The sequence below is a fragment of the Balaenoptera borealis genome (genome assembly GCF_965194805.1).
Source record: "Balaenoptera borealis genome assembly, chromosome: 18".
Taxonomy (NCBI): Eukaryota; Metazoa; Chordata; class Mammalia; order Artiodactyla; family Balaenopteridae; genus Balaenoptera; species Balaenoptera borealis.
The window spans coordinates 71,061,004-71,076,960 of NC_138877.1; the positions used below are offsets into that span (position 1 = coordinate 71,061,004).

General features: G+C 41.6%; 1 protein-coding gene across 7 annotated transcripts in view; it reads left to right on the forward strand.

Annotated features, from left to right (window-relative positions):
- TPP2 (tripeptidyl peptidase 2) overlaps positions 1 to 15,957 on the forward strand; it is a 67,939-nt gene that overhangs the window by 1,501 nt on the left and 50,481 nt on the right. For all 7 annotated transcript variants that reach the window (XR_014237201.1, XR_014237202.1, XM_082366079.1 and 4 more), the window contains exons 2-4: positions 4,881 to 5,009; positions 13,981 to 14,076; positions 15,822 to 15,926. Coding sequence is in view for 5 of the 7 variants with exons in the window: in XM_082366079.1 (XP_082222205.1) it covers positions 4,881 to 5,009; positions 13,981 to 14,076; positions 15,822 to 15,926 (330 nt within the window). In the remaining 2 variants the exon portion in view is untranslated. The remainder of the gene's footprint in view (positions 1 to 4,880; positions 5,010 to 13,980; positions 14,077 to 15,821; positions 15,927 to 15,957) is intronic.

Here is a 15,957-nt window from a genome sequence, read left to right on the forward strand (position 1 = left end):
CATTCTTCAGCAGCACTCTGAAACGCAACACACCTCATGGTGGCCCTGTCAGGCAGCTCTGGTGCGTCAGAAGGGGAGCAGGTGATGCCTTCCCTCCTGGTAGCTCTGGTGGTCCAGTTTTCTTAAGAACTCCGAAGGCTTACAGCAGTGACGGCTATCACCTCATTGAGGCTTCATTACAGGGCAGTAATGGTTTCCATTCTGGTGTGGTGTGTGTTTACTTTTTATAGGGATAAGTGGGAGGAGAACAGCTGGGTAAGTGGTTCACTGGCTCTTTTGTCAGGATAATAAGGGGATCGGAAGAGTTTGGAGGAGAAGTGTCTCAGTAAAAATGCTTTTGTAGAATTCCCCAGACCTGCTTATCAAATGATTCCGTTACTCTTTCTGTAAAGTAGCAGAAATTCTCATCCCACAGTGTTGCTCTGAAAATTGAGGCGATCAATTACATGTGACTTCTTAAAGTGCTCATGAAAAGTGTTAAACAAACACTGATTTTTTTTAAGCAAGGCTATTTAGTAGAGGGAGTTTATGCTGGATCTTGAATCACCATCTCTCTGAAGGATAAATACGCATTAGATATTATGTGCATGTAATCATAAATGTTTGAGCAACAACATGTTTGAAGTAAAATGAAAACATAACTCTTATCTTGTAACAACTTGAACTCTGAGAGATTGACCTAAACATGGCCATCTGAAAGAAGTTCACTAAGGTGGCTTGCAAACATGAGTGAATTTTTAAGGTTTTTTTCCCCCCTTTACCTTTAACAAATGTATTTTGTAGATGTGTGTGTACATCATTAAGATAAGAAGGTGGATAGAAATAAAGTGGAAGGAAAGAGTGAAATAGGAAGAGGAGGTTGAACTGGACATTTGGAAAGGCAGATGGTGTCTGAGTAGGGGACTAAGGGTGCAAGGGAGAGTTTTCAGGAACACAGTGGGGAGTCCCATTCTAGTCCCATTCTTCAGTGACGGCCTTGGGCCCAGTTCTCTTTTGTGATGGCCTGTAGGCTTCGTTAAATGTAGAGGGTGGCCAGCATGAGAGGAGGAGTAATTAAATAAATGATTAAGTCTTTTCCTCAGCAAATATTCAGGCAGCTGCCGGGTCCCTAACATTCTACGTTAAGAGATGATGTAGTCCTGCAGATAACTGTTAACAGAGGTTGATCAGGGGACCAGTGAGAGCTGCAGCAATCAGGCTTCGCGGACAAGAGATGGGGCTTGGACTGGACCTGGAAATAAACCCACGGTGGCCAGCGGGTCTCCCGGCTGCCATTGGTCACCCTTCACATTGCCAAAGTTACTTTCCTTAAAACAAAAAAAACAACAACCCATCACACCTTTGCTTAATATAAAACAACTATTTGGGCATCCCAGTTGTCTTTGCATTAAAACCCCCGGATCTGAACTTTGCACGGCTCTTTGCCATTCAGCTCCAGCTCTTTGCGTAGCCTCGGTCCCACCGCTTCTTCTGTCCACATCCACTCCACCCCACCACTGAAGCACCCCGCCTGTGCTTCCACCAACAGCATTCCACAGCTTTCCTCTCACCCGGATGTTCCAGGTCTTTCCCCAACACATGCCTTTGCATGTGGGGTTTAATCTGCCTGCAGGCCTTCTACAATCACCTGTAAATGCCTGCTTAATCCCTGAAGACCAGCTGGGCCTTCACCTGTTACCTTTGGGGATATCTAGTGATACTAATTCAGCCCCCCGCTGTGTATTTATGTGTATGTGCCAACCGCTGCGTTGGGACCCGGGGGTCCAAAGAGGAGCAAGGCCCAGTCCCTGGTGACAGTTACTTAGTTTGCTCTCTTAGCAATTTTCTTCATATCCTGTAGCACTTAAAATTATTATTTTTTTGGCCGCACTCAGGCCCTCAGCAGTGAAAGCGCGGAGTCCTAACCACTGTACCGCCAGGGAATTCTCTAAAATGTTTCATTTTAGTATATCGGCTTATATACCTTTTTCCTGGTTCAGTTAAAATTCCTTGAAAGCATATATCCAAATTCATTTTGTATGAAATGTGCTTGTAACAATTTGTGTTGAATGGAAAAAAAATGTATATATGTGATAATGTCCTCAATTTCCTCATGGGGAATAAATAGTTTGGGAAGGAGGAAGTAGTCCTGTAAAAGTCTTTCTAATTTTACATTCACTAAAATATAATGGAGTACAATAAGGAAGTTATCATAGGTATGTACTTGGTTACTAATAGTGGGTGCTCTCCATTAATTTAAGTTTTATTACCTCCCTTTCAGTTAGCCTTTCCTGATTCCCCCAGGGTGGCTTTTGTGTTCTTACATGCTTTCCTAGACACTGTCCTTATCATTATTATTTATTGTGCTATATTGCTGTCCTCTTTTCTTTTTTCTTTTTTTTTTTTAATTAATTTATTTATTTATTTGGCTGCGTTGGGTCTTTGTTGCTGCGTGCAGGCTTTCTCTAGTTGCGGCGAGTGGGGGCTACTCTTCCTTGTGGTGCGAGGGCTTCTCATTGCGGTGGCTTCTCTTGTTGTGGAGCATGGGCTCTAGGTACATGGGCTTCAGTAGTTGCAGCACTTGGGCTCAGTAGTTGCGGTGCACGGGCTTAGTTGCTCCACGGCATGTGGGATCTTCCCGGACCAGGGCTCGAACCCGTGTCCCCTGCATTAGCAGGCGGATTCTTAACCACGCGCCTCCAGGGAAGCCCCTGATTTAAGTTTTATCATAATTTTATCAGGGTTTGTATGATTTCTGCAGTGATTTTTGTTTAATTATGATTTTGAGCCTTCTCAGTATATTAGAATACTTGTTACTAGTATAGACAGCCCCCCCAGAAATAAACATTCAGCTGATGAATTACCATACATAAAAATAACAGCTGTGCGGCCCCTGACAGAGCTGTCAGCCCCCAGTTGGTCGATGATTGGAGTGAGATCCGGGATCCACCAGCCACCACCTTGTTTTGCCTCGTCGGAAAAAAAACACGTGTGTTTGTTTCCTCCACATAGTGAATTCCCCCGCCTCCTTTCGGGTGCACCTTAACTGCAGGGCTCTGAGGACACTGCGGTTGGTGTTGGGGAGGAGGGCGTGAGACCAGAAAGACGCCTAGTGATGGACTCTACACTTCATCTTAAAGAGGGGGAATTCTCCGAGTGGAAAAGGAATCTGAAGGCTGTACTCTTGTCACACCATAGACATTTTTTTACATTCTTGTTTCTCTCTTGAGGGTGGGGGGGGGGTCTTCATTTTTCTGTATTTTTTGTGTCTCCGTACCTGATTCCTGCTGGTAACTCAGCATGTATATCTTGAATGCTGCAAATTCCCTTTGCAAAGCTAGCCCAGAAAGAGCCCCAAAATGGTTTTTCCCACAAAGACAATGAGGATATTCAGTATTACTGTTAGCTGTAGCAGTCAGCATGGCCCAAATGAAAGTCTGGGGCTGGCCAAGAAACCACAGCTGAGGAAAATCAATCTTAATGCTAAGTAATTCGTGTCAGGCCATCCAACAACCCCATAGGCCTTGAGTACCTAACAGGCACTGCTAGGTGTGGGGTAGTTTGGTGAATGAAATAGACATAGCCGTTGCCCTTATGGACCTTATCTTCTGACAGTGCAAACAGGTAAAGAGCCACAAACTGTAATTACGAATTGAGTTAAGTTCTGTGAAGGAAACAAGGTACAGTGAGAAAGAGTAATCAGGCTTAGGATGATGGGCCCTTAAATGAGACCATCAGGGAGGCCTTTCTGAAGGGGGCGGCATTTTACTAGAAAATGGAAAGGTGAAGCTGGGATACCTGTGGAACAACTGAAGAAACAGAGAATTCCCAGCAGAAGGACCTGGCGCAGAAAGTCATGAGGCAGGAGGAAGGTGGCCACGTCCGAGGAGTTGAAAGGAGACCCAGGTGGCCAGAGGCGGGAGTGACTGGCACCCTGGGCCGGGTCCGGTCCCGAGCTCTGTGAGCCCACTGAGGGTGTTCACTGGAGGACCGGCACGGCCCGGCTCGCTTTACTGTTGCTCGTGGAGGGCCTCCCGGGAGCCGGCATCGCCTTATGAGCAGGAAGTGACGGTGGCGGAGGGGTTCAAGACACCAGCAGTGAAAAATCAAGGGAAGGTGGGTCTGAACTGTACCTCAGAGGTAGAAGAAGAGGAATTCCTGAGAGATTTGCTGTGAGGCATAAACTAAAGAATCTGAGGACTCTATAAGTTTCTGGCCTGAGCAACTGGGTGTGTGTTGGCTTCCTGAGATGGCAAGGCCTGGGGAGAGACAAGTTTGAGTGCTAAGTTTGAACTTGATTTAAGAAGTTTGAGTGTTAGTGTGGCCTCCAGTAATGAAATGTTATTAAACATTTTCCCCTTAAAGTTTTGTCCAGCCAAAAACTCACCTTCTTCAGACCTTTTCTCAAATGTTAACTTCTCCGTGATACCTTTCTTGACCAGCCTAATTAGTATTGAAAGCCCCATACCACCTGTCTCCTTTCCCTGATTGATTTTCTTCGAAGTGGTGATTACCATCTGACATGTTATATATTTGTCTTGTTTATTGAGTCCATGTAACACAGAGCGTGTGAGGTCAGGAATTCTGTGTACTGATCATTGCGGTACTCCTGACACCTAACAGAGTGTGGCCTGTGGTAAGAGCTCAAGAAGTATCTACCTGAACACGTGAAACCACTTGAAGGATTCTGTGCTGTTTTCTGTGACTAAATCTTCTCGTTAGTATCTGTCGGGCTTCTGGCTTAAAACGAGTCAGTTCTCTTTTTAAAATGAATGCAGATTTTATAGGATATTTTAGGTATGGGTACATGTGCATGCACACACACATACGGGAGCTGGCATTGCTTTAAGGATAAAAACTAAAATCTGTAATTCATATGTTAATTGTCTCTTAATTTTCAGGTTACAACTGATGGAAGACCGAAAATCATTGATATCATTGACACAACAGGAAGTGGTGATGTGAACACTGCTACAGTGGTAGAGCCAAAAGATGGTGAAATTATTGGTCTTTCAGGAAGAGTGCTTAAGGTTGGAGCTTTTATCTTTTTATTGACTTTTTTTCTTTTTTTTTGTACTATCACCTCAAAGCATTTTACGTTTTTACCTTACATTTCATGGTATGGTATTAGTTACCTGTTGCCGTATAACAGATCACCTCAAAACTTCATGCTTTAAAACAACAAACATTTGTTATTTTACAGTTTCTGTGAGTCGGGAATCTGGGTGTGCCTTAACTGGGTGCCTCTGTTCAAGATCTCTCCTGAGCTTGCTAACTGTCAGCCAGGGCTGTGATTTCATCTGAAGGCTCGATGTGGCTGGGGAAGGGGAATTTGTGGTTATTGGCAGGCTTGGTTCCTCAGCACATGGGCCTCTCCATGCGGCCGCTTCACGGCGTTCAGCTGCCTTCCCCCTGGTGAGCAGTCAGAGAGAGCCCAGGTGGAGGCTCTGGTCCCTTTATAAAATGATGTTGGAAGTGATGCCCATTACCTCTGCCATGTTCTTTTCATTCGAAGTGAGTCAGTAGATCCAGCACATGCTTACAGAGAGGGGATTTTACAAGGGCATGGGTACTAGGTGGTGTGGACCCTTAGGGTCCATCTTGGTGGAAGTTACTGTTTTTGTTGTTTGATAGTGGGCTTGGAATTGGGATTTTTTTTTTTCCCAGTATGGCTGCTGAATTCTAAAAATTTTAAGATTTAAGTGGAAAGGTGGGAAAAGTGATGAGAATGTAGTTTTGCCTTCTGCTTTTCCCTTCTGGGAACTTGAACTTGAAATATTTAGGCTTTAATATTTGTGGACTTAAATATCTGACCTTGTCTTATTCCATGTACTTGGTAGAAAGGCTGGGGTAAGCTAACATGAAAGAAGATTAGGAAACAAACATAAAGCAGTTCATGAGATATTAGCTAATGGGTTTGTTAGATGGCAAGAATTTGATTGTGTTTCAGTACTCTTATCTTTTCAAACAATAAGCAGAATTAGTTTGGAAGGTAAATTTGTGGTTATTTAGATATCTAAAGAGCTATATTTAACTTCCCATCTTTTACCATCTATCTGAATCATGTTTAGACCTTGTCTCTCGGGTAAGATCGTCACGGCAGTGTATTAGTTTTCTGTGCTGCACAACAAATAAACACAAACGGCAGCTTACCACATACGTTCCTAAATTTACTATCTCACAGTTTCTCTGGGTCAGGAGTCTGGGCGCGACTTTTTGTGGTTCTCTGCTCAGGGTCCCACAAGACCTCAGTCAGGTGTTGGTTGGGACTGTGGTCTCAACTGAGGCTCAGAATCGTCTTCGAGGTTCACCTTGTTGTTGGGAGAATTCATTCATGACAGCGTGTTTCTTCAAGGCCAGCAGGAGAATCTCTGCGACCTCGGGGGTGGCCCCAGTCTCTCTTTTAAAGAACTTGCCTGATTAGGTCAGGCCCACCAGGGCACTCTCCTTTTGATGAACTCAGTCACCTGATTAGGGACCTTAATTGCATCTGAAAAAGCCCTTCACCTTTGCTATATTACTTCCCATAACATAATCACAGGAGTAATATCTCCTTATGTTCACAGTTCCGCCTTCTCTAAGGTGGAATCTGCCTGTCACAGGCAGATGGCAGGCATTCATATCCCAGTTTTGCTTCTTTTTCCGCATGTTGTGGACTGCATGTGTGACCCCTGAATCCGTATGTTGAAGTCCTAACACCCAATGTGATGGTAGTAGGAGCTGGGACCTTTGGGAGGTGATTAGTGTTAGTTAGATGAGGTCATGAGGGAGGGGCCCTCGTGATGGGATTAGCGCCTTGATAAGTGCCCTTTCAAGGGAGAGCTTGCTTGCTGTCTGCTCTGTGAGGACACCATGAGACAGCCATGCCTGCAGGCCAGGAAGGGCGTCTCACCAGAATCCGACCAGGCTAGCACCCTGATCTCGTGCTCCTTCAGAACTGTGAGCAAACAAATGTCTGTTCCTAAACCACCCAGTCTGTGGTGTTTTCTTACGGCCGCCCAAGCTGACAGAGGCACCATGTGCTTTAAAAAGAAACACTGCAGGGAAATGACTTTCTGCACATCCGAATTGCTCTAGTTTTGCCTGTCTTTCCCAAGTCAACCTTGTTATTTAGAGTATGTTTCAAAGAGAAACATGGGATTCCTGTGAGTTACAGTACTCTGGGAAACTAGAGAGCATTCTTAGTCAGGCAGATTTAGAATCATATAAAGTATCAATAGTATCTCAAAAATCTATTTTTGAATAGTTGTAGCCCATGCTCTAGATAAACCATCCACACTTGTAATGTTACTAGTGTTTAAAGGTAGAATTAGTGTGTCGTATAACACGGCTGTGAAGTAAGATCAGAGAATTGATAGATTGGTATTTACATCCTTTCTCAACTTGGTGATGTATTTCTTTAGCTGTGCTATTAACTGTTCTCAGCCCATCAGTATAGTGAGTTTTTTTAATTTAATTTTTAATTGTATCCAATATGTCTACATAGTTTAAAGAACCTTCTACAAGGCTTCTAAAGAAAAGTTCAGTCCCCTTTCCATGGTTCACCACCAGTTCCTGCTCAACCAGGGTTAAGGCTTTGATATATTATCTTCAGAGTTTTAAATGACAAGCTAAAATACTTTTTATTCTTAATTTTTCCCCCCTAGTTTTAGACTTTATCTGTAGAATTAAAAGTGGAAGAAGAGGGTTTAACTCTCTGGTCCTTCATTTCTGAGAAATTTTCTTGCATTGTCTCTTGGGTTACTTCCTCCCACTTTTTTGCTGTTCTTTTATCTGGGACTCCTGTTAAGTGGACACTGACCTCTTTAGTTGATCCTCCAATTTTCTTATGTTTTTTACCTTTTCTTCATTGCTTTTGTTTGATTTTTTTCCTTCCTGAGAGAGTTCCAAGATTTTCTCAACATTTTCTTCTAACTCATGTATTGAATATTGCCAGTTTTTAATTGCAGAAGTCTGTCATGTTCCCTCAGAGCACATTTTTTTATCATGTGTACAGCGTTTTATCTGTGAGAATATCATTGTCTTGAAAAGTTTTGTCTCGTTATTTCTTCTGTTCCTTTTCGTTTTACTCACCTTCTGCTTCCTCCCATTCTCACTCTTCCTCCTGATCTTGCTCTCCTTTTTTCTTCACCTCCTCCTGACCCTCCTCCTCCTTCCCCTGCCTGTTCTTCCTTGTGCTTTGCTTTTGACGTGAGCGCTTTTCCTTGGGTGTCCCCTCACCCCAGCTGTCTCTGATTTAGTGGCACATGAAAGGTGATTGGAGGTTCTCTGCTTGTGGAGAGTCTGTGGTGTGGGTCTCACTGTAGGGTCACGATACTATCATGGGAGGCCCCAGGATCTCCATATATGGTATATTTTTTCCATTGAGATGCCCAGTTACCTCAAAGAGGACCTTCGCCTGTTTGGCCTGGAGTTTGGGGGCGGAGGAGTGAGAGAGAAGCCTGGCCGTCAGCATCCGGGGACCTGAGCCTTGAAAGGCACCCGGGGAGATTTCTTGCAGACTCTTCACTGTGTCTCATCTCTCCCCTCTGCTCCACAGGCCTCTCTAGAGAGTTCCCATCCCAGCCGTCTCTCGCCAGCTTCGTGCAGGATGTGGGGTAGGCAGCGGGGGACTAAGTGGTCCTCATACCAGCTTTCCCGCCGTCGTCTTGGTTACACTTCCCTTCTCCAGCCATACACAGACCATAGCTACACACACGTTCAGTTAATTGTTTTTCAAGCATGTGCAGGTGTTCACATATTTTGCAGTAGTCATTAAAAAGAATAATGTTGTTAGTCACTGGGATTCTAGCTAGTGGGATCTCTCAGAACTCTTTAGTACACAGTTTTCAGAAAGCAGCACAGTAAAGTCTTCAAGTTTCTTTGATTTAACCTTGCTTTAAAGTGAGTTAAATAGCTGTATTCTACTTCTGCTTCTTCCAAATAGCCTGTAAACTGCTGACGGTTAATGTCTGATTTTTCTGCCAGTTTAAGATCAACGACAGTTAGGTGCGTTGAAGATTCCTGCCGTCGCATTCTCTAAGGATGCTGTTCCTCAGCTGTCTTGAGAAACTGGCAGTCCGTTACTTATGGCCAGCGGTACTCGTAGGAGCAGGTAGAAGCAAAAGAGTGAATAGAAGGATAACACCTTTCGTGGTAAACTGTACAGGCAAGAAGAAAAGTGCACAAAGCACACATGTACCGTTTAGTGAGTAATTTAAACGGACGCCATTTTATCCACCCCGGGTAAGACCGAGAGCGTTGCCAGGCCTCAGAAGCTTTCTGTGCTCTCCAGATCCCAGTGCATTTTGACTTTTGTGATAATCTCTTCTTTGCTTTCCTTTACAGTGTTACCACCTCTATGTGGATACATGGAATATATTTGTTAGTTTTGCCTACTGTGACCTTTATATTGAATGGCCTCGTTTGTGTGTCATTTCATGTCTTCTTTTCCTGGGTGTTTGCAGGATTCATGAGATTCAGCCATGATTTGCCTGGAGCGATGATGTGTTGACTTTCATTGCTGTGCCTGTGACATAGTTTGTATGTACCACATTCTGTCCATTCTGCTGGGGAACAGTTGAGTTGTTTCCAGTTTGGAGCTGTCACTAACAATTCTTTAGAGAACATTCTTGCAGACAGATCCTGTGCACACATGTACAGATAGCTCTAGGATGTGTACTTGGGAGTGGAATTGCTGAGTCATAGAGATACACCTTTACTAGGTGATGCCGAACAGTTTTTCCAAGTGTTTATGTACTAAAATACATTTCCACCAGCTGTATATAGGAGTTTTAATAGTTGCACTGCTAACACTTGGTGTTTTTAGGCACTTAAAATTTTGCTTATAGGCTGGGAATCTAGCTGTATCACGTTGTGGTTTTAATTTGCATTCCTCTAATTACTAATAAGATTGAGCACCTTTTCATATGTTGCTTAGACATTTGGATTTCCTCTTTTGTGAAGTGACTCTTCGAGTTCATTTGCCCTTTGTTTTTAATACTGAGTTGTCTGTTGTTTTCTTACTGTACGATTTGTGGGATTACCTGTCCTTGGATTACATGTGTTTCGGGTGTCTTCTCCCACTCTGTACTCGTATTTTCACTTTCCAGATGATGTTTTTTGATGAGTAGGAGTTCTTAAATTTGATGTAGTTGGATATCAATCTTTTGCCTTTTTGTCTGGGGCTTTTTGTGTCTTAAGTCCTTCCTCCAGCTGACAACCAGTGAGAATCAGTGGCCCTCAGTCTCACAGACAGAGGGAAGCGAACTCCACCAAACCCATCACCAGTCAAGTGCCAGATGAGAGTAGGGCCCTGGCCAGCACCTCGGTTGAAGCCAAGTCGAGGATCCAGCTAAGCTGTGCCAGCTTCTGATTGACGGAATGTGTAAGATTGTAAATAGTGTGTTCTCTTAAGTCACAAAGTTTGTCGTATTTATAGCACAGCAATAACTAATACACTCAGCAAAGATATAGAAACTGTAAAAACACTGTCATGGATATTTTAGAACTGAAATTTACAATGACTGAAATTTTAAGAAAGCATCGCTGGGTGGATGTAGTAGCAGAATGGAGATGACGGAGGAGCCTGAGTCAGTGGACTTTAAGATCAACCAATGGCGAATATCCGTTCTGAATAATGAAGAGAAAAACACTGAAAAATAACTAACTTAGCTTTGGGAACCTGTAGCTCAATAACAAATGGGCAGATATTTGCATCATCAGACCCCAAGAAAGAGGAAAAGGAGTGTGCTGCTGAAAAAAAAAATACTTGAAAAAATAGTGGCAGAGAATCTCCCAAGTGTGGCAAAGATATAAACCTACCAATTCTAGAAGCTGAGTGAACCCCAGGTAAGATAAACCAAAAGAAATTCATGCCCAGAAACATTCTAATCAGATTGCCAAAAATGAAAGACAAGGAAAAAAATCTTGAAAATTGCCAGAGAGAAGGGACCCATTGTATAGATGGCAAAGATACTCAAATGACTTTAGCTTTCTCCTCAGAAACCCTGGGGGCCAGAAGGATGTGGTACAACATTTTTCCAGTGCAGAAAGAAAAGATCTGTCGATTGCAAATTCTATATCCAGTGAAAATATGTTCGGGGAAAAGGTGAAATAAAGACATTCCCAGATAAGGTAAATCTAAGAGTATTTATAGCCAGCAGATACACGTTTAAGAAATAGTAAAAAGAGGCTTTTCAGACAGGAAGAAAACATGGAGCAGCAGAAATGAAGCACTAGCAAAAGAAGCAAAATGTCTGAGTAAATACGATGGACTGCTTTGAGTTTTTTAAAATCGTATTTGATAGCAAAAAAAAAATCCTTCCTGACCCCAAATCATGAAGATATTCTCCCATATTTATTTTCTGAAAACTTTCATTGTTCTTCTTTTCATATTTGTTCTTAGAAGTCACCTGGAATTGATTTAATGCTTAGTTTGAAATAGGAGTCCTGTATCCTTTTTGCCATCTGAAGACCCACTTGTCCCAACACCATGTATTAAAATTCTGTAGTTGCCCCACTAATTTTCAGGGCCTTCTTTTTACTTTGCAACTTTCAAAATGTGGTGACTTTTGGCTTCTAAAGCCTCATGGCCCATTCTTTGTCTTTTGGGTTTTTGGTTTTTTCCTTTTCCTTATTCTAATTTTAGTAGCATTTGGAAGGGAGCACAGTGCTTTCTAAAATTTTACCACATTTAACTTGAAGTCATTTTTTAAAATCATTGATATTTAGCCTCACATGGTAAAAAAGCGGTTAGCCCAGAGACCGTGAATGCCTTGGCCGGGTTTAGCACTGTAGTTAGATGCAGTGATAGCTGAAGGAAGGAGGGTCCGTGTGTCCTGGCAGGACCATGAGGCTGACGAGGCTGAAGTATAGCTCTGAGGCAGAAACTCAGATTTTCCTGCCTGGAACGTTAACCAACTCATGATGACACTTGTCTCGTGATGAAAACCTTCAATTCGTTAAGCATCCTCTCTCTAAAAAAGAGTCAGGGAAATGAGGTGTAATTAGAAATTAAAGACATTCTGTTTCTCGTTTGAAAATCAGTCTTAACCACATTGTAGTTACCACGTAATTAAAACTCTTTTAGAGAGAGCAGCTTAAAATGGTCAAAATAAGCACTTTGATTCTTAAAAGAGACCAAAAGTAACTTCATATTATGAAATACTCAAGTATGTGAAATGACATACTCGATAATTGCCTCAGAGTAAAGTTAGCTTCACTCTAACTTGGTTAAGGTTAGCTGGCAGAACCATCATTATACATAATTTCTATTTTCTGATTTTTTTTTTTTAGCTCAATTTTTGTAAGTAACTAGTCTGCCTTTACTTTGAGGAAATACAAATACATAGTAGTGATTTGAGAAGTATCTGGTTCATGGACCCTGCAGAATTTGGTCTCATTTTAATTAAATATAAATTATATCTATTGGATTATTTTTATTGTATTATATACGTATTTTAAGTAATTGTGATTGTCTTAACACCTGATTATTTTGCAGTCATTTTAATTAGTTACTCCATTTAATCCTTTGGCATTTCACAGCTTCTGTAATCTCTTTGCCCAAAGACATTGTCGCTAGCGTAGGGTTACAAAGCCACCTGTGTCGTGAGACACCTGTGATGAAATAGTCTTTGGATTTGCCAGCTAGTGACTACTTACCTTTTTGTTGTTGCAGTGCTTTATTTATTGTTGTTGTTATGTCACGGGCTGTTACAGGAATGTTAGAGTTAAGAATCTCTGTTCTCTAAAGAAGGCTGATAAGTTTTGAATGAAAAGCACTAGTTTGTGTGCCAACATATTTGAAATTTCACAAACTCCAGACATCCAGTTGATTCAGAAAAGATTACTGATATGCATGCTTTTTAAAGTCAGTACATCTTTGAAGTTCTGTGAATGATTGTCTTCTTCTATTTAGTTGTGAGAAAATTTCCTCCAAAGGCTTCCTACCTGGGGAATAATTTGACGAACAGGGGCTTGGGGATGAGTCGGTTAAAGATCCTGCACAAGTAAGAATCACTGGTCAGTCCACCAGCTCTGAGTGGTTGATGGCTCAGCTTCATAATCTGTACGCATTTAAAAGCTGTTTTTAGTGATCATGGGTCCTGTGATGACAAAGAGTATGAAGGGTCCCCATTGTCTTGACTGACATTTCCAGTTGGTTGATGTTCATGCGTCTTACTATTCATGCAAATCGGGAGGTAAAGATTATTTTCTTCCCTTTGCCTATGAGGGAGCAGAAGCCTGTAGGTCCCACCTGGTTAGTGGCAGAGTTTGGGCGCACTGCCAGGTGTATCTGACTTTAAATTCCATATCCCTTCCACCACGTTTTTGTCTCTGTGATAGAACTAGATTCCAGTTTTCTTCTCAACCTTTCTGTTGTTTGGGCCAGCAATTTAATTTCTTTTTGCTTCTTTGCTTTCTCCGTTTGTAAACTGGGCATACTCTTTACATCATTCTGTTAATTAAAAGCTGGAACTGTTATTTTTAAATACTTTGAGATAGTGGAAAAGACTATTGTAAGATGTTATATGTAATTAACATGATTTTATAGAACTTTTTTCTTAAGAACTCAAGGAGCTCTTTTTTTTAGTATCTGGGCATATCCCTGTAGTATCATAGAGGACAGAGTGAAGTTCTTTTTCTTAATGGGAAATCTCAGGGTGGAGAGGTTCTGTAAGTTGCTTCCCTCCCCCTGTTTGATGGGCAGTGGAGTGGCGAAGGGGGAGGTGAGGTGTCCTTGATGCTTGGGAATTGAAGATCTTAGTGGTTTAATGTGATGTTGAAAGCACTTTATAAAGCATTGTGTAAATGAAAGATATTCTCCTTAAACCATCTCATTGATGGAAAAAAAAGAGCCAGAGAGATACTAAGTGGCAACTTAGAATATTAGAAACGTTGCTCTAACACGTGAGCCTGCCAATCCAAGTGGAGCCGTTCGAATACCTGTTTCCCCGGTGCTACGTTATTGGAATTGGGAAGCATTTAGTGAGTGAGAAAATTACTTTTTGTCTTTTATAGATTCCTGCGAGCTGGACAAATCCCTCAGGCAGATACCACATTGGCATAAAAAACGGCTACGATTTCTATCCAAAGGCTCTCAAGGAAAGAATACAGGTAACGTGCGATCAAGTATCAGTGACTTCTTTTCTTCCTCAAATTTTATTCATACTGAAGAAAAACATTTCCTAAAATCTCACTAACTTAATTGTTTGGGGGGTCTGGGAGGCTTTCAAATGGTGACTGCTTAAAGCAAGATTCTGTTCAATGGAATGTCACGCATTCGTGGTTCTTAATCTTGGATATATGGATAAGTTTAGGGAATCTGTGAGTACCTTGAAATTATATTCAAATTCTGTGTATTTGTGTTTTTCTGGGAGATGGGATATGCTTTCATTGGATTTTTGAAGGACTTTTTTTTAACTTCAGAAAAGTTAAAGACAGTCGATTTAAAGTGGATTGACTTATTTATTCCCGTTGCTATTGTTTCTATGGTAATTTGTCCCATTTTCTTAGTCTTTACCTAGCTTTCTTGATCCCAGTCATCATTCAGTATTAGGGAAAGAATTACTCAGACCTAAAGCAGCTGAAGGATAGGAAACACAGTCTGTCATTAGAGAGATAAGAACTGTGAATTGAAAGAGAAGGAGCCTGCTTTAAGACAACGCAATAGACCTTTCAGTGAGATGGAAAGGTTTGAAATGTTCATTATCCGTCCATCATGGTGGCCATGAGCCTCAAGTAGCTATTGAGAACTTGAAATGTGGCTAGTATGATTAAGGAAATGAAATTTTAATTTTATGTAATATTTTAAAATTTAAGTTTTAATAGCAACATGTGGCTAGTGGCTGCCGTGTTTGACAGTGCTGCGTTAGAGGACCGCTGACACTAGTAGCCCATACACATTTCAACTATAAAACAAGATGTGATCCTTGCAGAGGGGCCTCACGGGTAAGACCTGTGGGCCCTTTTATCTAATCTAGTATTGTGATTTGCTTCTCCAGGGGTCAGTGAACCATAGGAAGTTACTCAGTACTTTACATATATAACCTTTACTTATTTGTCAGATTCCAATCATTCTGAAAAAAAAATACAAAAATTACATGCACATAACTCAACTTTTATTGGATACTATTTTATTTTAAAATTTCAGGCTGAAATGCGTAGTATTTTTATGCACTATATTAAATTTAATCAACCGTGTTAAGGTACAAATTAACATACAAATAGAGTGGTTAAATTAAAGCGGATCCCCCTCCTTAGCTCAGTGGAGTTGATTATTTTACTGGAAAGGATTTCTTTAACTAGCAGACTTCCATTGGGAGGCACTAGAGATGAAAGTAAGACCAATTTCAGTAGCAAAGAACCCTATCAAGTCAACGAGGGTGGGGAAAAAAAACAAGCTAGAGAGGAAGGAGATTGAGGAAGCCGGCAGGTCCATCAAAATGCAACTGCAGGCACTCTTACTCCTGTCTTCTGCTTGCTCTTGGCTGAAGGCATTTCCCAGTTCTGTAAGGGTTCAGAATAAACTCTTTCTTCAATGACTGGGATTTCAGTCAGTTACCTGACATGGTATTAGTTATTCTTGGAGAAGGGAAGGATTTAAATTGGGACATATGATGTGTAAAAATACATTTGTTTGTGCCTTGGTAAACTTGTTCTCTTAAAACCTAGATGTGGTGAGTTAACTAATCAATTTTTTATAGCTGATCCATTGCTTTATCAGCTTGATTATAAATGATTTTTTTAACCTTTATAGGAGAATTGTATAGCATCACAGCTCATAACAACTATAAATGACTGTCTAGGTTTACCTGAATATTTGTCAACCTCATCGGAAGGTCATTTTTCGGTCTTTGCAGAAAGAACGGAAGGAAAAAATCTGGGACCCTGTTCACAGAGTCGCCCTTGCAGAAGCCTGTCGAAAGCAGGAAGAATTCGACGTTGCCAACAATTGCCCTTCCCAAGTTGGTGCTAGTCGCTTTTATTTAAACGTTA